At 43.4% G+C, this 23,198-nt stretch overlaps 1 protein-coding gene across 2 annotated transcripts in view; it reads right to left on the bottom strand.

Moving 5' to 3' along the window:
- Positions 1–23,198, bottom strand: part of fgf12a (fibroblast growth factor 12a) — a 327,722-nt gene that overhangs the window by 173,982 nt on the left and 130,542 nt on the right. The window contains exon 1 of one of the 2 annotated variants that reach the window (XM_072572134.1): positions 20,318–20,427. The exons of the other annotated variant lie outside the window; for it this stretch is intronic. Within the exon in view, the coding sequence (XP_072428235.1) occupies positions 20,318–20,336 (19 nt within the window). The 5' untranslated portion in view covers positions 20,337–20,427. Of the gene's footprint in view, positions 1–20,317; positions 20,428–23,198 lie in introns of those variants that run through there. 2 annotated transcript variants of the gene reach the window in all.

Here is a 23,198-nt window from a genome sequence, read left to right on the forward strand (position 1 = left end):
ATGAGGAAATGTCACCTCATCCTATTAATCCAAAGGTAAACCTTGAGTGCTCTCCCAAAAATCTCCTTAACCCTTTTCAACAAATTGATCATTGGCACAATCCTACGTAAAGATACCAAACAGTGGTGGCTAGTGATTGGAATAAAATGCTACCATGAATTAGATTAGATTAGATTACATACAGTGTGGAAACAGGCCCTTCGGCCCAACAAGTCCACACCGACCCGCCGAAGCGCAACCCACCCAGACCCCTTACCTAACACTATGAGCAATTTAGCACGGCCAATTCACCTGACCTGCACATTTTTGGACTGTGGGAGGAAACCGGAGCACCCGGAGGAAACCCACGCAGACACAGGGAGAATGTGCAAACTTCACACAGTCAGTCGCCTGAGGCGGGAATTGAACCCAGGTCTCTGGCGCTGTGAGGCAGCAGTGCCGCCCAAAAAATTCTCCTTTCTACTAATTTTAAAATACAACCCCATTAGCTCATTATTTTAAATAAAAAGCTTCTAAATAACATCAGTTCAGGGATGAGGATGCACACCAACACTCATGGTGGCCATTGGTTGCAGAAGGTCTGGAATGTTCTGATGGGCACCGTGCTCTCTCTCTCTCGCCCCCCTCCATGGGCACCAGGTTGCAGATGTAACCACAGAATAGGGGCATAGAGTTGGGTACAATAACTCCCCACATGGTCCAGTGCCTGAACCTGTTCCTTCTTTCCACTCCTTAAAAAAAAACTTAAACGAATTAGACAGCCCTCGGTAGGGTACTGGAAGAAAATCTACCTACAGTTAATAGAAACTTAACCAAAATAAAATCAAAATATCATTATCAGAGAGGTTGATACACCCTCGTCCCTGCAATAGCCACTGATGTCTAAAGGGACCTAACCCTAATGTGTTGGTGGACTCGGTATGCTTTCTCTCAAAGGACACCTGAGTGTTTAAACACAGAAGGAAATCTTTCGGCATCCTGAGTTTATATCACCATTTCATTAAATCATGGATTTTCTGGATCTCAATTTCATCTATCCGATTTTACTCCTTATTCCGTAATAGCCTTGACCATCAATCATGGCTTTGAAACTTTCAACTGACCAACACGCCACCACCAACTCATTACCATTAGCAGGGAAGAAAGTTCCAGATTTTCACTCCACTTTGTGTTTCTTGGCTTTATCCCTGAATATGCTGGCTTGAAGTTAAACCTGTGTCGTTTGTTCTGGACTCCTTCCCACCAGGGCAAATGGTTCCTTTCTATCGAGTAAGTCCTTCAATCATATTAAATATCTCAATGAGATTGCCCCTTAATCAAGAAAGATGAGTGCAGTACTTATAACCTGAAAACATCCTCAATTAATTCAGTTACAATGAATGAGTGCTAAAATAGTTAAGGTTATTATTCTGGGAAAACTCAAGTTCCTTGCAAACACTAAAGGAAAAGGAGGACTATTTAATCTGATTAAGGAGCTTTTGTTAACAACTGAGTCAACTGAAACCTTTCAATGCATATAGCTTACCGATACAATTTAAGATTTGTTTCCAATACTTGACCTGATGTAGGAGTGTTGGAAACACTTAACATGGTTGAGCCTTGTGTGTGTGTCCCATATACATTCTAGGAAATGCTCTTAAAATTTAAAGCGAATTTCCATTTGTTTCAATTCTCCAAGTTGCAGATGGAAACAGATCCAAGTGTTGTGATGTAGGATTAAATCAGAAAAGATAAATCTGGAAGAAATCCAATCTCCGAGGCGCTGTAATTAATGGGCTGGTTTCCAAGTGCTACCAGGCAAACAAGTTTGCTCAGTTCTGTAACAGAGGTTGATACAGGAAGAAGGGGAGATGAGATGATAAAACTAAATGCATGTTTCCAACTTGTTGAATCCAGGTATTCACCATCTGCCAGTCAATAGTTAATGGTTTGCAGAAGATGTGAATGTCCTGAGAACTGATTGCTGTATAAGTATGAGCTATTATACAGTGAGAACAGAAGTAGAAGAGAACAGAACCCCTCAAGATTGCTCAGGTTTTTCATGAACAAGATACAGAGTGATCCTATGAAGGGGGGCAAATGTAGCAGTATCCTACAATGTGCATTATGCAAGAGTGACAAACTGAGAGTGGCAGAATCCAGCTGTTAGATGGGATAGTTAAAAGATTTTGAAATAGACTACTACAAATCCTGCCCATTCAGCTAATGGGAGAGTGAGCACTGTGAAATCAGCACCTCAAAGCATATGTCTAGACAATAACAATTCAGACACACATCACAGGTAATGTATCAGTGTCACTTTTGGCTGTGACAATAACTGGGACACCTTCAAACTCTGCAGATGCCAGAAGGACAGCCAATGTTTCTGGGTGAGACAGCTTCCCAAAGATAGAAGTCTGTGCTGCAAATCTTGACCAAGATGGCCTGCAGTTAAGACATCCTCCCCCATCAATCTGCAATAATTTTGTGGCCATCATATCAAAGAGTTATTAATGATGAAATTGGTAATGGGCAAAAATGGTAATGGACTTCCGTGTGAGAAATCATCTGGGAAATAATCACCTCGACACTATAACATTTCAATTGGACCAAAAGTGCCAAATATCTGGTAATGCAAGACTGGAACTTTAATAAAATGGCAGAAAAGTTTGGAACAGATCGATTGCACAATGCTGAGGAAACTGGTGGATATATCACAAGTGTACATGGATAAGTCAAAATGTGTAAATATCCTAAATCAAAAGAAAAACCCTAAGAATTGGAAGCAAGAGTGGCCTACTTTGTGTACAAAGGCAAATAAGATATACATAAAAGTGTTTTTCTTCAAAATTAGAAGTGTGTAATATCATGTGCAACAAGTCATCTGGTAAACAAAGAGAAACTAAGTAAAATTTTAAATCAAGTTTAACTACACCACAGAGATGGTAATGCTTCAAGATGGTATCCCACCATCTTAAGGGCAATTATGGATAGGCAATTAATGCTGGCCAATCCAGCAATGTTCACATCCCACAAGTGAACAATAAAATAAAAGGCTGTTGGATCATAGACAAGTGCAGCCAGAAATGGAAAAGGTTTTCCATCTTCCAAGGAGTCAGAAAACCATCAACAACTCATAGGACCATTAAAATATGCTCAGAGTTTTTCCACACAGAGGGTGGTTCGTGTATGGAATGAGCTGCCACAGGAAATGCTGGAGGCTGGTACAATGATAACATTTAAAAGACATCTGGAATGGGTTTATGAATAAGGAGGGTTTACAAGGATGTGGGCCAAATACTGGCAGGTGGAACCAGATTAATTGAGGACATGGACGAGTTGGACTGAAGGATCTGTCTCCATGCTGTTTAACTCTACGACAAGCTAGAAAGGGCACTAGAGACAGTGACATTGAACTAGTGCTTGGCAGCAGTGTCTATCTAGGAATATAAGGATCCATGGATAGCAATATGTGTTGCTGCTAACAATAACAATGACAGTCTCCTCACGGGTCTCCACATGTGCATGAGGCTTTGAAAAGGAAGTAAAGTAAAATTTATTTCTCATATGAAACACCTCATTTACCCAAATAATCTCAAAGAAGTGTCAACTTGGTGGTGATTGGCTTGAGGTTTAGAAAATATTGAACAGACCAGATTTCATTTATCTGGGCTACTTATTACAAACACACAATCAAGTTTGCTTCTTGTGACAGGGCAGAACTAGATTGGCTGTTCTAGTTTCACGAACAACTGAGCCATGGGCTCAAGGAAGAGCCTGACGACTCTTGCGGTGCATGTGGTTCGACTAAATTCCTTTGAGCAACTGCTGATTCTCCCGAGCCACAGATAATTTCTTACAGTGGGTTAAATATCCTGTTGTTATGTAAGTCTAGACCAACGTGAGCGTCTGGACTGGTTTCAATCGCCTATGTGGGTCGAAGAGGAAACTCCCAGTTCGGTTTTCCCTCATTGTCTTTCACAGGCAGCAGGTGGGGAATGTATGTTTGTAATGCACACAGATAAAGGATAGAAATGTGTGGGCAATAACTCTTGTCATATTCCCAGGCTTGAATTTTCTGTTCAACTGGAGGTTACCTGTGGTGTTATCACAACAGCACCACCCAGAGCAGGCATAGTGTTCAACCCACTAGGGTTAATATTTGAGGTGTAATCAAAATGTCATCCTCATTACTTTCTTGGGGTGGGGGGGGGGGGGGGGGGGGGGGGGGGAGGGTGGGGGGGGGGGGTCAAAACTCTGCAAGGCAAAACAATGAAACCTCAATTGATGTTTCCCACTCTTAACTATGACATAATGGCAGAAAAAGGCTAAAAAAAATCCCTCTTTGACAGAGTCAGGATCAGATAATCTGTTTGTAAGGCTACAAACCTTCTGACAGGCACTTTTCCTGATGAGGAACTGTGCAGAAATGATCCACACTCGAAAGAACCAATTTTAATAGGTAGTTGTAATTGAGTCAGTTCATTTGATTCATTCCAGAGATTCATCTATCCAACCCAAACTTCGGGTCCGCTACGTAGGTGACACCTTTGTGATCACAAAACGGAACAAACTAGAGGAAACATACAACACCATCAACAATATCCTGACAGGCTCAAAATTCACAAAAGAGGAGGAGAACGACAACTGACTCCCATTCCTAGATGTGACAGCTGAACGTACAGTTAATGGAGAACTTCAAACCAGCATCTACAGAAATACTTAACTTCAGAAGCAATCATCCCAATACCCACAAACAGAGCTGCATCAAGACATTATTTCAATGAGCTACGTCACTCTGCAGGACCCAAGAACTAAAAAAGCAGAAGAAAAGTGTCTATACAACGTTTTCAAGAAAAACGGGTACCCAATAAACACAATCTGCTGATTCCTCAGAAACAAACCCAAACAAGCAGACACAACGCAATCAAAAACTATAGCTACATTACCTTACATCAAAGACATATCAGAAATGACTTTCAGACTACTCAGACCCCTTGGCATCATAGTAGCCCACAGACCTACCAAAACACTTCAACAGCAACTAATGAACCTAAAAGATCCATTAGATATTATCAGCAAAACTAACGTCGTTTACAAGATACCATGCAAGGACTGTAAAAAAACACAACATTGGATAGACTAGCAGGAAATTTGTCACCAGGATACATGAACAGCAATTGGCTACCAAAAGTCTCAACCCACTATCACTAGTTTCTATACATAAGGCAAAGACGGACACTGCTTTGATGGGGATAACACACACACCCTAGGACAGGTGAAACAAAGACATGCATGAGAATTCTTAGAGGCGTGGCATTCTAACAAGAACTTCATCAATAAACACATCGATTTAGATCCTATCTACCTTCCCTTGAAAAGAAAGAACAGGAAATGACATCACCCACCTTAAGAAACCAAGACCTGTAAATAGAGAGACGGGACATACCACGAGTGCTTCACCAGAGAATCTCACTGATGATGTTACCTAGTTATAGTGATGAAACATCTGAAAATAAACCTTACTAGCTCAGCAAGCTAACTTATAGACTTATCATCAACCTGAGCTACAAATTTTCTCAAAAATTGATAAGGGGTTTGTCTTACAAAGACAGATGGAGCAGTTTATGCTGATACTTTCTGGAGATTAGAAGAATGAGAGGAGATCCAATTAAGGTACATGAGATGTTAAAGGGGTCAGACAAAATGGATGTGGAGAAATATTTCTTCATGTGGGTAATTTGCAATAAGTTATCATTTTAGGATAAGGACTAGAGATAGTAGAGAAATTATTTCTCCCAAACAATCATGAATCTATGGAAATTACTAACCCAGAGACCTGTAGATGAGACATTTAGTAAATTTAAGGAGGAGATAGACAGATTTCTAATTAGGTCGAAGGCTTCAGGGAAGCAAGCAGGAAAGTGGAGTTAAGGCCAAATGATTTATGGGTGGCACAATGGCTTAGTAGTTCGCACTGCTACCTCATAGCACCAGGAACCTGGGTTCAATTCTCGCCTCGGGCAACTGTCTGTGTGGAGTTTACACTTTTCCCTGTGCCTGCACGGACTTTTTCTGGGTGCTCTGGGTTTCCTCCCACAATCCAAAGATGTGCACTTTAAGTGGATTAACCATGCTAAATTGCCCCATAGTGTCCAAGGATGTGCAGGCTAGGTGTGAGAAATACAGGGTTACAGGGAAAGGGCAGGGGTGCGTGTCTGTAGTGGGATGGTCTTCGAAGATCAGTGTGAACTTGATGGGCTGAATGGTCTTCTTCCACATTGTAGGGATTCTATGATATCAAACATGTCCATATCAAATGGCAGACCAGGCCTGAGGAGCTGAATTGCCTACTCTGATTCGTGGTTCTGATGTTCTTAATGTGCAATGCTATGTCTTATTACACTTTCCTGGATTAGTGCGCTGCAAATCATAACCCACTATTCTCAGAGCTGTGACAAAACTAAATATAAAAGTACTCAAAATTCCCCAATTTACCCGTCCTTTTGAACTAGGTTAACAGAAAACAAGGAACAGGTTTCTGTTCTTGACAAGAAATACTATTCAAACAAATAAATCAATTCTAGCTACTGGTAATCAATGATTAATAATATGCAACTCTACCAAGTAAAACACTAACCTCTTGTTAACTCTCCCTACACGCACATACAGGTACACACTGAAAATATATGGGTGTCACGGCTGAAGGGAAAAACTGGGTAGGCAGTTCAATGGTTCCTGTCCAAGGGCTCATTGGATTGATCCTTTGGCTTGTCAGGACTTCCTTCTCCAGGTACTTTCATTTGCTTTCAGGAAACACAGAATGACTGGTTCACAACTTATAAAGTCTCTTTGAAAGCATTATCCAATTCACTGTATTCCCTGCACTTCCAGTGTCTTTTCAGGTAGCAAATTCCAAATCATATCATAGAGTCATAGACATACACAGCACAGAAACAGACCCTTTTGTCCAATTCATCAATGCCGACCAGATACCCTATCCTAGTCTCATCCTATTGGCCAGCATTTGGCCCATATCCCTCTATACCTTTCCAATTCAAATACCGATCCAGATGCCTTTTAAATGCTGTAATTGTACCAGCCTATACCACTTCCTCTAGCAACTCAATACACACCACCACGCTGTGTGTGAAAAAAGTTGCCCCTAAGGTCCCTTTTAAATCTTTCCCTTCTCACCTTACACCTATGCCTTCTCATTTTGGACTCTCCCACCTTGTCGATTTACCCTATCATCTTGCTGCATGAAATATATTTTTCTATCATGTTACCTCTCATTCTGACAATGACCTTTAACTCTGTTTTTGTTTATCAAAGCCTCTGAAACTGAAAACACTTGAGCTTATTTCTATAATTTAAAACAAATTCATGAATCGCCAAGACCTCTGCTGAACATTAACTCGTACAATGTACTTCATTTACTGAAAGGAAGAAATTTGGTTCCATCAGTCTAGGGGGAGAAGTCCTATCAACAATCCTTGGGTTTGGTGTTTGGGGATCATGGAGTTGGTGGAGATCAGCTTGCATGAAAAGCTAAGGCTTTTTTCATTGGAACGAAGAAGGGTGAGTGTTGTCTTGATAGAGGTGTACAAGATGTTGAGAGGCAAAGATAGAGTGGATCACCAGAGACTTTTTCCCAGGGTGGAAATACCTATCATGAGGGGGCATAATTTTAAGTTGATTGGAAGAAGATTTAGGCGAGATGTTAGAGGTAGGTTCTTTACTCAAGAGAGTGGCGGGTGTGTGGAATGCACTGCCAGCGGTGGTAGTAGAGTCAGATACATTCAGGACATTTAAGCGACTCTTGGATAGGCACATGGAAGTTAGTATAATGAAGGGTATGTTGGTTAGTCTGATCTTAGAGTAGGATAAAGGGCCGGCACAACATCGAGGGCTGAAGGGCCTGTACTGGGCTGTACTGTTCTATGTTCTATTATCAGCTTTCTGTATTCAGCCAATGGTCACACTCCTGGACTGGGCATCGGTCAGACCACATCTTAAGTATAATATTGGTCACTTTATTTAAGAAGGGATGTAAAGCAGTTGGGGTGGTTCAGAGAAGGCATATGTGGACCAGGTTGTCTTATGGAGGAAAGGTTGGACAAGCCAGCCTTGTATCTATTAGAATTTCAAAAGGAACAAGTGACTTGATTGAAACATTTGAGAACCTGCAGGATTTTGACAGGGTGCACGAGGAAACAATGGTTCTTCTTGTGAGACAATCTAGTACTAGGGATCATTGTTTAAAAACAAAGGGTTGCCCATTTAAGACAGTGATAAGGAGAAATTTTACCCCACAGAAGGTTGAAAGTCTTTGCAACTCTCTGCAGTGGAAGCAGTGTCTCTGAATATCTTTTATGGTGAAATGATAGATTTTTGTTAATTGAGGCAGTGAGGGGTTGTAGGGAGTAGGTGGCAATACAGAGTTGAGATTACAATTATTACAAAAGGATTACAATCACATCCACAATTATCTTACTGTGAGTAGGAGACTAAAGGACTTAAGGGATGAACAGAAGTTGCAGCTAGGAGTGACGTATAAGGTAAAGTTATGGTGAGATTTTCAGTCTTTCTTGGAAATGATTGGTTCAGTGACAATTAACAACTGAAAATTTAAACACCAGCCTTTTAACTAAGGCTTTCAGATTTTTTAAACAAAAGGATAAAAATGACAGTGCAATCCATCTGATGGATAGATACCGTTAAGTCGAGGTCAGATCTTGATGCTGAAGTGTCTGAGTATTTTTTATTGAAAATAGAGACATTATTGAAGCTTTTTGTCTTGAACCCGTCAAAATAAACCAATATCAAATTTTAAATTGAGTTGATTTGAGATTACAAGCACATCCACAATTATTTCATTGAATGAGTAGGAGACTGAAGGGCATATAGTCCACTTTTTGCTCCTAATTTGTATCTTTGTAAGTATGGGCTCATATTCAGTCAATAATTACACTCCTTGGTCTTCAATGATGGTTACTGCAATGAACACAGGAAAGTCAATGAGTCTGGATCAAAAAGTCAATACTTTTTTTTTTGAGTTACATTCCAAGAAAATCAGAAGGATACATTCAATTTGTCTTCTTGTGACTTTCCCTTTCCAACGTGCAGCTCTCTACTAATTAAAATTCATTATTCTAGCTCAGCAACCTTTTTTGTGGGTGGTTCTGCCTGCCGTACAAGCTAATTTCTCAGAAATGTTGAAGTTGGGATGATTATAGGTAATCTCCCCAGTCAGGTACTGTTCTCGATTTATTTCATCTGATTGATGCTACTACTGATACAACAGGGAAACTAGAACATAGTTCTCCGTCTAAAACTTCAAAAGGACAAAATATGTTCCCTTTTTCAGTCATTCAGGAGACGTGGCCATCATTAGCTGGGCCAACATTTATTGCCTGTCAGACGTTGTCCTGGAGCAGGTGAGCTTCCTTCTCGAACCACTGCAGTCCACTCATGCCCAATATGTGGAATCTTAATGAATCAAACCCTTTGCCGTATAAAATATAAATGGGTCCAATGACCATGTGGATTATGTCAACCATGTGTCTGATATGCATAGTCATAGAGTCACACAGCATGGAAACAGACCCTTTGGTCCAACCCATCCATGCTGACCCAGTTTCCTAAACTGATCTAGTCCCATTTGCCTTGTTTGGCCCATATCCATCTAAACTCTTCCTATTCATGTATCTGTCCAAATATCCTTTAAATGTTGTAATTGTACCAGCCTCCACCACTTCCTCATTCCATACACATACCACCCTCTGCGTGAAGAAGTTGCCCCTTAAGTCCCTTTTAAATCTTTCCCCTCTCACCATAAACCTAATCCCTCTAGTTTTGAACTGCCGTAACCTTGAAAAAGGTCCCTGGCTACTTGTCCTATCCCTGCCCCTCATGATTTTATAAACCTCAATCAGGTCAACCCTCAGCCTCCAATGTTGCAGGGAAAAAAGTCCCAACCTACCTAGCCTCTCCTTACAACTCAACACTCCAGTCCCGGCAACATCCTGGTAAGTTTTTCAGTCGCCTTTCTAGTTTAATAACATCCTTCCTGCAGCAGGGCGACCAGGATTGTATGCAGCATTCTAGAAGTGACGGCTGTGACTGGGCTCCAAAGTGGGTTGTGTAACTCGGGAGGTTTTCGAGGCATGATCAAGCACGAGAACCACGCAAGGTCTTTCCATTGTCACTATTCCTCAGTTTGACCGTGGCAACAAGAAAAAAGGCTCAAAGGGAAAGGTTGAAGAATTGGCCAGTACATCCCATTAAACAGGATCCAGAAAGGCAGTCAGAAAAACGAAAGCAGGAATAAACTGACTGCACTAACATTTACAGAGATTCTGCAGTGTGTGTCTCCCTCTTTCTGATGTGTAATGACAATACTCATAACATTCCAGGTACTGACTCAAATTGCTGCTACCTCTGGAGTCGTGAGAGCTAGTATTTGTTCTCAGCTGTTCGTGGAAATCAGTGAACCAAACCCAGAAACACCTCCAGGATTTCTCAACCCATAGTTATTTGCTACTGGCCTTATCTTTCAGAGATTTAATATGAAATCGGAGAATGAGGAGGCCAGGCCATTCTGTCCCTCGACTCTGCTGAAGGCTCATCTACTTGTTTCAAATTCTAGATTCCCGTCTGCCCCATTGACCTCTGATTCCAAACAAGAAGCTATCCACCCTCTTCTTTGAAAATGCTTAATGATGTCGCCTCCACCATCTTGTGAGGCAGAGTTCCCAAGTCGTACAACAATCTGAGGGAAGAAAATTCTCCTCATCACTGTCCCAAAAGGGTGATTCCCTAATTTTTAAAACAGTGCCCCTAGTTCTGAACTGACCCACAAAAAGAAACAACTTGTCCACATCCATTTTGTTAGGACCTTCCAGATCTTATGCACTTCAAATCAAGTCCCCCAGTGTTACACAGCAACAGAACTGCATGATAGAGTCACCCCTCACTCATTTAAACTCCAGTGGGAACAAGTCCAGTTTGGTTAACTTTCTCATAGTGCAAGCCACTCATTCCAGGTATCAATCCTAGTAAACCTGCCTCCAAAGCACTTACACGCTTCTTTAAATATATATCGAGTGTGTACAAAGTACTTAGGAACACATGCAGTGCATTTAGCCCTATTGTAGAATTCTACAGCACAGAAAGGAGGCCATTCAGTCAGGTCAGATAGTGCCAACACTTTGAAAGAATAGGCCAGACCAGGCAAGGGACTCTGGATTACTAGAACTCATCTTACAATGGTGAAAGAGCATGAAATTCCATTAGCTACTCAGGACATGTCCCAGACTGCAAGTGCAAAGCATCACAGTGCATGTAAGTACAGACACCACCCTTAGGACAATCTGTAGATAGTTAGGGCTCTGAGGAAATCTAAGTTAAACCATGTTTCCAATAAAAACAGGTAAAGAGAAGTTGGGACAGTGACTAAAAGCTTATACAAACAGGCAAGTTTTTTTAAGAATTTATTTGAAGAGGGAGAGATTTAACACTGGGGTAACTTATGGTGAGAACAGGTCTGTCACTGTATGACACTGGGATACAGTACTGGGGGGGGGACAGGTCTGTCATTGTATAACATTGGGGCACCTTTTGTGGGGCGGGGGGGTGCAGGGGACAGGTCTGTCACTGTCTAACACTGGAGTACAGTACTGGTGGGGACAGGTCTGTCATTGTATCTCGCTATGGCACAGTACTGCTGGGGAAAGATCCGTCACCAGAGGGGGAGCAACTAAAAATGGAACAACTCCAATGCATTAGAAGTATGTGACACAATATTCTGCAGCATAACAGGTTAAGAGGTATTCCCGCTGCGGTGTTGTCAGCACATGTGCAGCTCCTGAACTGGTATTGCAAATTTGAAGCAAACACATTTCACAAGTAAAGACCTCTGCCTCCCCCTTGTGTACAGGATGGGAAAAACATTGTTTGCAACATCAAGCACAAGATGTGCATTCACAGGGAAGTGTGTTGATAGCTGATGCCATTTGTTATTGCGGATGTTTGTGAAGGCTAATTAGCCAATTTTTTTTATTAGAGAAATTCAATATTAACTTCCCTGTTCTCCCCATATAAAACAGGCTCTGCCTGTTCATGCAATGCTTCTCAGGTGATGTAGCAGTAAAGGTAATGATGCTGCCCATTGTGCTACTACTAGCTCCTCCCTGGCCCTTCTCCATTATCCCTGCAATTTTTTTTTTGTTTTTCTTTAATATAATTTCCTTTAGAAATTGTCCTGCAGATTAAGTTGCCAACAACCTCCCTTTAAGCAACCTTCCACTGAGGGTATATACATTTCCCAAAGTGGATTCACCCATCATTTCCCAATGTGCTAAGCTATTTCTATATCTTATTTCCCAGTCTTCAGGTGCTTTGGAGATGGATGAGCCTGAGCCACTGCTCAGCCGTGGGGTAGATTATTTCAAAGCTTCTCACAGCTCAGTGACACCGACTGAAGCGATAACCCTGATAGCTGAAGAATCTCAATTGTCGTGATGTGATACTTTTGTTCACTAGTGTGCTTCCAATTAAACCTTTTGGACTATAACCTGGTGTTGTGTGATTTTTAACTTTGTACACCCCAGTCCAACACCAGCATCTCCAAATTATGTTCACTCCTGTATAGAGGTCATGTAGTACGCAATTAAATTTTATTACAGTTCCTGTATATACACAAGTATAAAATAAGCACAGGCACTTGCCTGTGTGGGCTCAAGTAAAGTAATTCAGATGCACTGTCACAAGCTTACCTCAGCAATACAAGAGGAAAGGGACCCAGTAAGATTAGATTAGATTACTTACAGTGTGGAAACAGGCCCTTCGGCCCAACAAGTCCACACCGACTCACCGAAGCGCAACCCACCCATACCCCTGCATTTACCCCTTACCAAACACTACGGGCAATTTAGCATGGCCAATTCACCTGACCTGCACATCTTTGGACTGTGGGAGGAAACCGAAGCACTTGGAGGAAACCCACGCAGACACGGGGAGAACGTGCAAACTCCACACAGTTAGTCGCCTGAGGCGGGAATTAAACCTGGGTCTCTGGCGCTTGAGGCAGCAGTGCTAACCACTGTGCCACCGTGCCGCCCACGATGAAGTAAGATGAAGACTAAGAATTTCACACCATTAGGTCACATCTCACAATACAGCGATGACACAAGAACATCCCACTGAAAGGTATATTGCTCATTAGCCATGAAAGAGAACACAGCATCCCCCTTTTCAAAAAGGAAAGGAATCCTAGAATAGCATTGCTGTACATAGGTAATTGTACACATTTACAGAGATGTAAGAACAGTACTGAGAAGATTGATCATTCAGATTTCAAGATAACGTCCTGGAGAATTGACAGCTCATCCTACATTGACAATCATCTTCCCACCTGCACAGGTATGTATTGTTCTCGGTAAGTTTCTGGCTGGTAACTTGGTTATCTTCCTGCTGCTCGCTGTCAGTCAGCATCAATCAATCAATCAGCATCTTCCTCATATCCTGATATGATTGGTGTGCTGTACTTTGGTCTGAGCCGGCTTCTGTTCCTTTTCAATGTAGCATCATGATCGGTAATGACTTCATCCAACCAGGGCCATCGTATATCTTGGAACCCTTTGCTGATATCCAGGAATGTGTGACTGGATTTCTGACTTGCATTCTCTACCTATATAACAGTTGTGTATCTGTTCACTGGTCATGGGTCTATTTCATCCTCCACCATCTCTAGAGAGGAAAGTTCTGTGCTCCATTCATGCCCATCACTGTGGAAGGGGTTTCAATCTCATTCATACTAAGATCGGTTCATTCTAGAGTTCATACCAACTAAAAGAATGATCACATCACATGATGTCACACCAGTATTGGCACCGAATTGAAGAAAACAAATTGATGGAAGAACTGACTACTGCAAAGGGGTTAACTTCTTTAAGTTAGAAAATTAAATTTTAGTGTTCAAATCACTGATCGTCTGCATAAGGATTTTTAGATTAGATTCCCTACAATTTGGAAACAGGCCCTTTGACCCAACTAGTCCATATTGACCCTCCGAAGATCAACCCACCCAGACCCATTCCCCTACCCTATCCTATCCTATATTTACCCTATGGGCCTGACAGCATTGAGAACTCTGCACCTAACTCTATGGGCAATTTAGTTTGGCCAAATCACCTGTCCTGCACCTCTTTGGATTGTGGAAGGAAACCGGAGCACGCGGAGGAAACCTACGCAGACACAGGGAGAATGTGCAAACTCCACGCAGACAGTCGCCCGAGGCTGGAATTGAACCTGGGTCCCTGGTGCTGTGAGGTAGCAGTGCTAATCACTCAGCCACCGTGTTGCTCTGTCGTTAAACCGACAGTCTCCTCTGACATTCACTATTGCTTAGAAGACTTTAAGCTGCTGTTTTGCTTTTTAACCTTTATTTGGGAGGCCTGGCAGCTCAGTGGTTAGCTCTGCTGCCTTATAATGCCAGGCACCTGGGTTCAATTCCGACCTTGAGTGACTGTGTGGAGTTTGCACGTCCTCCCTGTGCCTCTGTAAGATTCCTCCCATATTCCAAAGATGTTCAGGTTAAGTAGATTTTACATGGCAAATTGCCCCGTAGTGTCTGGGGATGTGGAAGTTACAGGGATAGGGTATTGGTGGCATGCTCTTCAGAGGGTCAGTGCAGACTTGATGGGTGAACAGCCTCCTGCGCTGTAGGGAATCTATATGTGGTTCAACAATAAGAAATCATCTAAGTTGCTGGATCTTAACTTTTATGACGGGAAGCTGAAATTTAATTTTTTTTGAGTTTTGCAAAAGAGATAGGGGGCTTTTAGGTTCATAGGTTATGGACTTTAAGTGAAAAGAAGGTAAATCTGCTTCCTGGCTACTTAAATTGGAGATCTGTATTCATGTAAACTTGATTAAACTGTGATTGGTCATCTGAATACATAATGATTCAGAGCTGTTTATATCTTCACTGAAGATTCTTTTATAAACAACTACAGGAAGTTCCAATCACATTGCCACCATAGTGAGAAGGGGAGAAGCAGCAGATACTGTGATGAGAGAATTATGTTAGCTCCCATAACATATGAATGAGATGTGAGTCACATTGTCCTGAAGGATTCAATGAGCTTTTATTACAGCTCCTGATATCTACTTGCCAGTCTAGGCTCAACATAAGCAATTTGAATGTGGTATAACAAGCTTTTCTTGGTGTGTGATACTACAAGGAGACAGAACTCCATAAGATGAAGGCTGAGAGTGTTATACCATTTGGCCCAACAAGTCCATATTGACCCTTTGAAGAGCAACCCACCCAGACCCATTCCCCTACCCTATCCTATCCTATATTTACCCCTGACTGTCTGGGCCTAACAGTATTGAGAAGTCTGCACCTAACACTACGGGCAATTTAGTATGGCCAATTCACCTGTCCTGCACCTCTTTGGATTGTGGGAGGAAACCGGAGCACCCGGAGAAAACCCACGCAGACACGGGGAGAATGTACACACTCCACACAGTCACCCAAGGCTGGAATTGAACCTGGGTCCCTGGTGCGGTGAAGCAGCAGTGCTAATCACTGAGCCACCATGCTGATCTGTTTCCATACTGTAGGGAATCTAATCTGAAAACCCTTATGGAGACGATCGGTGATTTGAACACTAAAATTTAATTTTCTAACTTAAAGAAGTTTACCCCTGTGCAGTGGTCAGTTTTTCCATCAATTTGTTTTCTTCAATTCAATGCCAATTCTGGTGTGACATTCTTTTAGTTGGTATGAACTCTAGAATGAACCGATCTTAGTATGAATGAGATTGAAACCCCTTCCACAGTGATGGGCATGAATGGAGCACTGAACTTTCCTTATATGGTTGTTAAATCATGGGCATGTCCCGTAAAGGTATATCACATATCTGCTGTAATACCTAACAACAGCCATCAGTGTCACGCCATATTTCCAGTCAAGATTAGAGTGGTGCTGGAAAAGCACAACAAGTCAGGTAGCATCCGAGGGGCAGGAAAATCGACGTTTCGAGCAAAAGCCCCAGCCCCTTGCTATTTATCTCTCCACCCCTGAGGCTCCCAGCCTCATTCCTGATGAAGGGCCTTTGCCTGAAACATTGATGTTCCTGCTCCTCGGATGCTGCCTGACCTGTTGTGATTTTCCAGCACCACTCTAATCTTGACTCTAGTCTCCAGCATCTGCAGTACCCACTTCCGCCTATATTTCCAGTCAGTCAGCCTCCTGTCAATTCCCTAATATCCATTTCTTATGAAAATCTTGCTAATCAGCCTTGTGTGGCCTCTGCAAATCAATACACACTTCCATTATGGGGGGAGTGCTGCATTGTCAGTAATTCAGAATGAAACTATCTGTCCTTTCAGGGGTATGTAAGAGATCCCCTAGTCCTCTTCTGAAGAAGAGCTGAGCAGTTTGATCCAGTGTCCATACAGAATATCAATTCTCCATCTAACACTACTAAAAACAGACCAGCTAACCGTCTGTCAGAGCTTGCTGTTTGCAAACTAGCTGCCACATTTCCTACATTTCAATTACTTCATCAGCTCGACAGCACTTTGAAATGTCCTGAGGTTGTGAAGGACGCAATAAAAATGACAAATTATCTCCCTGTCTCTCCCCCAATCCATTATCCATCAAAGATGTTTTAATCTGTTGGCAGAGGAGAGATTGAGTTGATGGTCCCCTGTCAGGAAACAAGCTTCTACTGACTACATCTGGTATGTTTTTTGCACACCTGCCATATTCAGGGGAGAGGGCAGTGCGAAAGGCAAGTCTAATGCGGCCTTCTCAAAAGGACCAGCATGCTCACCTCACAAGGTTAAAGGGCAAAGTCAAAGCACAGATACACGACCAATCTCACATGGCTCAGTTACTGCCGTACGTGGAAGAGAAACATTCTTCACTCAGAGTGGTAATTGTTTGGAATTTTCTATCCCAAAGGCCGTGAAAGCTCAACCATTATACTCAAGACAGGAATTAATAGATATCTAAACACTAATCATGGAGCATGGTGTGAACGTGGCAACATGAGACTGAGATACGTGTTCAACCCCAATCTAGAATGGCAGAGTGGTCTCAAGGGGCTGAAAGACCTACTCGAGCTCCTATTTCCTATACGCATATGTACAATCCTCCAAAATCTCCTGATTATCTCCGAATTTCATCACTCCAACATTGTCTGGCAGGCTTTCATGGTCCCTGGACTCTGGAGTTACCTCCTTAAACATTGCTGATTCTCTCTCTCTCTCTCTCTCTCTCTGTTGCGATCCTCCTTAGAAAACCTGTGGTAAGAAACTCTAGAACACAGGGTCACTGTTTCAAAATTACGGGCCACCCATTTAAGACAGAGATAAGAGATAACTCTCACAAACATTGAGAGGTCTTGGAAGCCAAATTATCAAAAGGGTGGAGGCAGACTCCTCAAATATTTTAAAGGCAGAAGGGGACAGATTCTTAATAAGCAAAACACTGGAAGATTTGCAGAGGGAGGCAGGAATGCAGAGTAACCAGATCAGCTGTGATCGTATTAAATAGTAAGGTCAAGTAGAGGGCTGTCCTGCCCCTAATTAGTACATTCATGTGAGTGCACAGCTTTCACCAAGCATGTGATCATTTGTCCAAATTTGTCCTGTATGATTCGGTGTTGAATTTTTTTGTTTTATAATGCCTCCATGAAACACCTTGGGAGACTTACTCCCAGAACAGGTGCTATATAAATACAGGTTGTTGTTGATGAGTGAGTTCAGACTCAGTCTCAAAATAATGGGATGATCATTTAGGACGAGATCAGGAAAACTGGCTCTGGAGGATTCTCAGCTTTTGGCATTTTCTAAACAAAGATGGCCATTTCTGTATTTAATGGGTTCATGATCAGACCAACATACCTTTGAAATCTCCACTGGGTGGGAAGGTGGGACTGAGGTAGATCAGCCATGAACTTATTGAATGACAATGCAAGCTGGAGGGCTCACCATCGCTCAGACTTCTTTACTTTTTACTTAGAGCTCACAATCAATTCAGGCCACCAAGAAACAGACCAAATATAGTCAGGGAAAGCCCCATAGCAGGCCCACCATTGTTCGTGCTCTTTTCAGATTAAAGGTCGCAACTTGGCAGTCTCTTCATTTCTCAGGATGAACAGCATGCTGGGAGGGCTTATTGCCCCTGTAAATATTGTTGATAATATTAGCCCTCAGTCTTAGGGTGTGGGAGTCACAAATTGGCCATCCCTCATCACCAACAAGCAGTGTTGAGTATGAGGTGCTAAAGAGGAACAGGTGATTTCAGGTCTATGGAACCCCATTCAAAATCCACCCATTTCAGAGTTAATATTTGGTGCATTGTTCCCAAAGTTCTCCACCCCTGGCCTTACCTTACATCTGAGACACTTGTAGACTTGCTGAGAGACAGTGATGACTACAATAACATCCCTGTTTACATGTGAGAGTTGGGCTCACCATGTGGTGCACCCACTCATACTAGAAACTACAAAGGGCTTTGCAGACAGAAAGAACATATACACATGTTGTCTTCAGACAAATGACAGCCATTGTCTAGTTCATTCCCCAAGGCAATGCCTTGACCACCAGCGTCTGCCTTAAGTTTAAACAAAGTTTGACAGTCTGTCGTCATCTAATTGGTACATTCTCCATGGCAACATCCCTCCCATTGAAGTCCATGTGTAAACTAATCACCATCATTGTGTATACAATATATATTGCTGTTCTCTTTGGTATTGATATTCTTGCAAATTATCCTGACGAATGCAATAAAGAAACTTGGACAAATCTGTGACTTGTGAGCAATAAGCAGCAAGCCCCTAGAATCAAATACCAGGGTGTTACAAGGTAAACTTGATGGACTTTGAAAAAAAAAGGAGAAACCAATGTCATTGTACACGAACGTGCAGGCACTTGACTCTCAAGCCTAATCACTCTGAGTTAGACTGACTCAATATTTTAAAATAAATTTCTTCCAATCATTCACAAAAAGCCCACAACTTACATACCCATCCACTTAGCAGGGTGTCAGATTTTTGGAAATCTATGTCATTGGTGTGTACTGCTCTCACTCCCAGGTCAGAAGGTCATGGGTTCAAGACCTTCTTCTGAACTTTGTGCATAAACTACGCTGACCTTTACAGCATGCTAGTAAAGGAGTGCTGCACCACTGGAGGTACTATCATAAATTGTCTGTCTGCTTAGATGAATGTCAAATTATTCTATGGCCATTGTGTCAAAGAAGAACAAAGGGGTTCTCCTCTGAGTCAATACTTATCACTCAATTGACACTAAAAAACAGGTCTCTTCATTCTTGTATGGACTGTGAGTGTCACTGACAAGACTGGCATTTGCTAACTGCCCCCGAACTCTGAGGTGGCTTATCAGGTCACTTCAAAATGCAATTAAAAGTCAACCATGAGTCTGGAGTCACATGTAGGCCAGACCAGGTAAGGATGGCAGATTTCCTTCCTTAAGGTACATTAGTGACCCTGATGACAATACTGTCATAACCACACCTTTTTTTTTGGAAGATTTATGAATTGATTTTAAAATTCCATTCACTGCAACAGTGGAATTTTATCATGTGTCCCAAAACCCTGGACCTCCAAATTACTACCCCATTATATTACCACACCTCCACTGCTTCCTCTCTGCTGGTTGTGCAATCATACTGCTGAAATTCTAGAGCATCAGGTGATCCGTCCAGGCATGACAAAGCTCTTTGGGTTTGTCCTGAAGTTGTGTAAACAGGGTGTCAGCCGAGATCACATGCTGCTAGCCGGGGAAGGACTTGGACACAAAACTTCCGGGAGGGGCGGCCTTCTCCAAATGCTCTGCACCGAGCACCAGGGAATCTCAGGAATGTTTTACCCAGCAGCTGACAGATGCACTCCCCCTCAGCACAGACCTTCACACAGGGACATCTTTCAGCCCAGGAGGTGGGCAAGCAATACTGACATGTCGGTGTGGTCCACCCCCATCCCAGTGAAGGGGTGGACGGTCTCTGCTGTGGGACTGGTCTGTTCCTGAGAACAGGAGCTGGGACCACCCCCCCTCCCCACACACACACACACCCTCCCGTGTTAGGGATCCTGCTCCCATTGCACCGACCCCCCTCAGGACAGGGGGGTAACTGAGCACGTTATCAGGATGTTCAGTCCCAGCTGAGCCAGGGACTAGCCCGGGATGAAACAGCAGCACCATCGGGGGAGGGATGCAGCACCATCGGGGGTGGGGATCCCTCCCCTCCCACAACAGCAAACAGAAACAAACACCAGGAACAGGAAGCACTCACCCGGTCCAGAGGGTTGCATGGCCGACCCGGTCTGTCAGGCCAGCGGGACTTGGGTAATGACACAGGACAGCAGCAGCTCCAAGGGTTGACAGGCGAAACCTGTCCCAGAGAGAAACTCAGCTGGGGACTGGGCGGAGAGTGAGCGCTGGAGAGAATCTGCTTCACCTCAAAGGCAGGAACACAGGTGATGCAACACCGCATCGCAATCGGATCGGTTTGTGTCGAACAACAATTACAATTCTCCGCTTCAGCTACACACCTGTGGCACTGCACTGAATCCCAGTGAGTACACCTCACCCACATTCCCAGTGAGTACACCTCACCCACAGTCCCAGTGAATATACCTCACCCACATTCCCAGTGAATACACCTCACCCACAGTCCCAGTGAGTACAGCTCACCCACAGTCCCAGTGAATACACTTCACCCACAATCCCAGTGAGTACAGCTCACCCACAATCCCAGTGAGTACACCTCATCCACCATGCCAGTGCAGACAGCTGATCCATAATCCCAGTGAGTACGGTGTAGCTACAATCTCAGTGAGTACAGCTCAGCTACAGTCACAGCAAGTACAGCTCATCCACAATCCCACCAACTACAGCTCATCCACAATCCCACCAACTACAGCTCATCCACAATCCCAGCGAGTACAGCTCATCCACAATCCCAGTGAGTACAGCTCATCCACAATCCCAGTGTGTACAGCTCATCCACAATCCCAGTGAGTACAGTTCATCCACAATCCCAGTCAGTACACCTCATCCACAATCCTAGTGCAGACAGCTGATTCATAATCCCAGTGAGTACAGCAGAGCTACAATCTCACCTACTCTGGCTCAACTACAATCTCAGTGTGTACAGCTCAGCTACAGTCCCAGCGAGTACAGCTCAGATATAATCTCAGCAAATACAGCTCATCCACAATCCCAGTGAGTACACCTCATCCACAATTCCAGTGAGTAAAGCTCATCCACAATTCCAAACGAATATAGCTCAGCTACAATTCAGGCGAGTACAGTTCATCCACAATCCCAGGGAGAACAGTTCATCCACAATCCCACTGAGTACAGCTCATTCATAATCTGAGCAACTGCAGCTCATCCACAATCCCAGCTCATCCACAATCTCAAAGAGTACAGCTCATCCACAATCCCAGGGAGAACAGCTCATCCACAATCTCAAAGAGTACAGCTCATCCACAATCCCAGGAATAACAGCTCATCCACAATCCCAGGGAGAACAGCTCAGTCACAATCCAAGTGAGTACAGCTCATCCACATGCCCAGCGAGTACGGTTCATCCATAATCACAATGAGTACAGCTCATCCACCTTCCCAGTGAGAACAGCTCATCCACAATCCCAGTGAGTACAACTCAGCTACTATCCCAGTCAGTATAGCTCACACACAATCTCAGCGAGTACAGCTCATCCACAATCCCAGTCAGTACACCTCATCCACCATCCCAGTGCAGACAGCTGATCCATAATCCCAGTGAGTACGGCGGTGCTACAATCTCACCGAGTCTTGCTCAGCTACAATCTCAGTGAGTACAGCTCAGGTATAATCTCAGTGTGTACAGCTCATCCACAATCCCAGTGGGAACAGCTCATCCACAATCCCAGTGAGTACAGCTCATCCACAATCCCAGCGAGTACAGCTCATCCACAATCCAAGTGAGTACAGCTCATCCACAATCCCAGTGGGAACAGCTCATCCACAATCCCAGCGAGTACACCTCATCCACAATCCCACCAACTACAGGTCATCCACAATTCCATGTGCAGACAGCTGATCCATAATCCCAGTGAGTACGCGGAGCTATAATCTCACCAAGTCTGGCTCAGCTGCAATCTCAATGAGTACAGATCAGCTGCAGTCCCAGCGAGTACAGCTCAGGTATAATCTCAGCAAGTACAGCTCATCCACAATCCCAGTGAGTACAGCTCAGCTACAATCCCAGTCAGTAAAGCTCATCCACAATCCCAGTGAATACAGCTCAGCTACAATCCCAGTGAGTACAGCTCAGATACAATCTCAGTGAGTACAGATCAGCTGCAGTCACAGCAAGTACAGCTCAGGTATAATCTCAGCAAGTACAGCTCATCCACAATCCCAGTGGGAACAGCTCATCCACAATCCCAGTGAGTCCAGCTCATCCACATGCCCAGTGAGTACAGCTCAGTCGCAATCCCAGTGAGTACAGCTCATCCACAATTCCAGTGAGTACAGCTCATCCACAATCCCAGTGAGTACAGCTCATCCACAATTCCAGTGAGTACAACTCACCCACAATTCCAAACAAATATAGCTCAGCTACAATTCAGGCGAGTACAGTTCATCCACGATCTCAGCAAGAGCAGCTCATCCACAATCTCAGTGTGTACAGCTCAGCTACAATGCCAGTGAGTACAGCGTATCCACTATCCCAGCGAGTATAGCTCTTCCACAATCCCAGCGAGTACAGTTCATCCATAATCACAGTGAGTACAGCTCTTCCACCTTCCCAGTGAGAACAGCTCATCCACAATCTCAATGAGTACAGCTCATCCAAAATCCAAGTTAGTACAGCTCATCCACAATCCCAGTGAGTACAGCTCAGCTGCAATCCCAGTCGGTATAGTTTATCCACAATCTCAGCGAGTACAGCTCATCCACAATCCCAGTGAGTATAGCTCCTCCACAATCCCAGTGAGTACAGCTCATTCACAATCCCAGTACACCTCATCCACAATCCCAGTCAGTACACCTCATCCACAATTCCAGTGCAGACAGCTGATCCATAATCCCAGTGAGTACGGCATAGCTACAATCTCAGTGAGTACAGCTCAGCTACAGTCACAGCAAGTACAGCTCAGGTATAATCTCAGTGTGTACAG

Source organism: Chiloscyllium punctatum, chromosome 6 (assembly GCF_047496795.1).
Source record: "Chiloscyllium punctatum isolate Juve2018m chromosome 6, sChiPun1.3, whole genome shotgun sequence".
In the NCBI taxonomy this organism is placed as follows: Eukaryota; Metazoa; Chordata; class Chondrichthyes; order Orectolobiformes; family Hemiscylliidae; genus Chiloscyllium; species Chiloscyllium punctatum.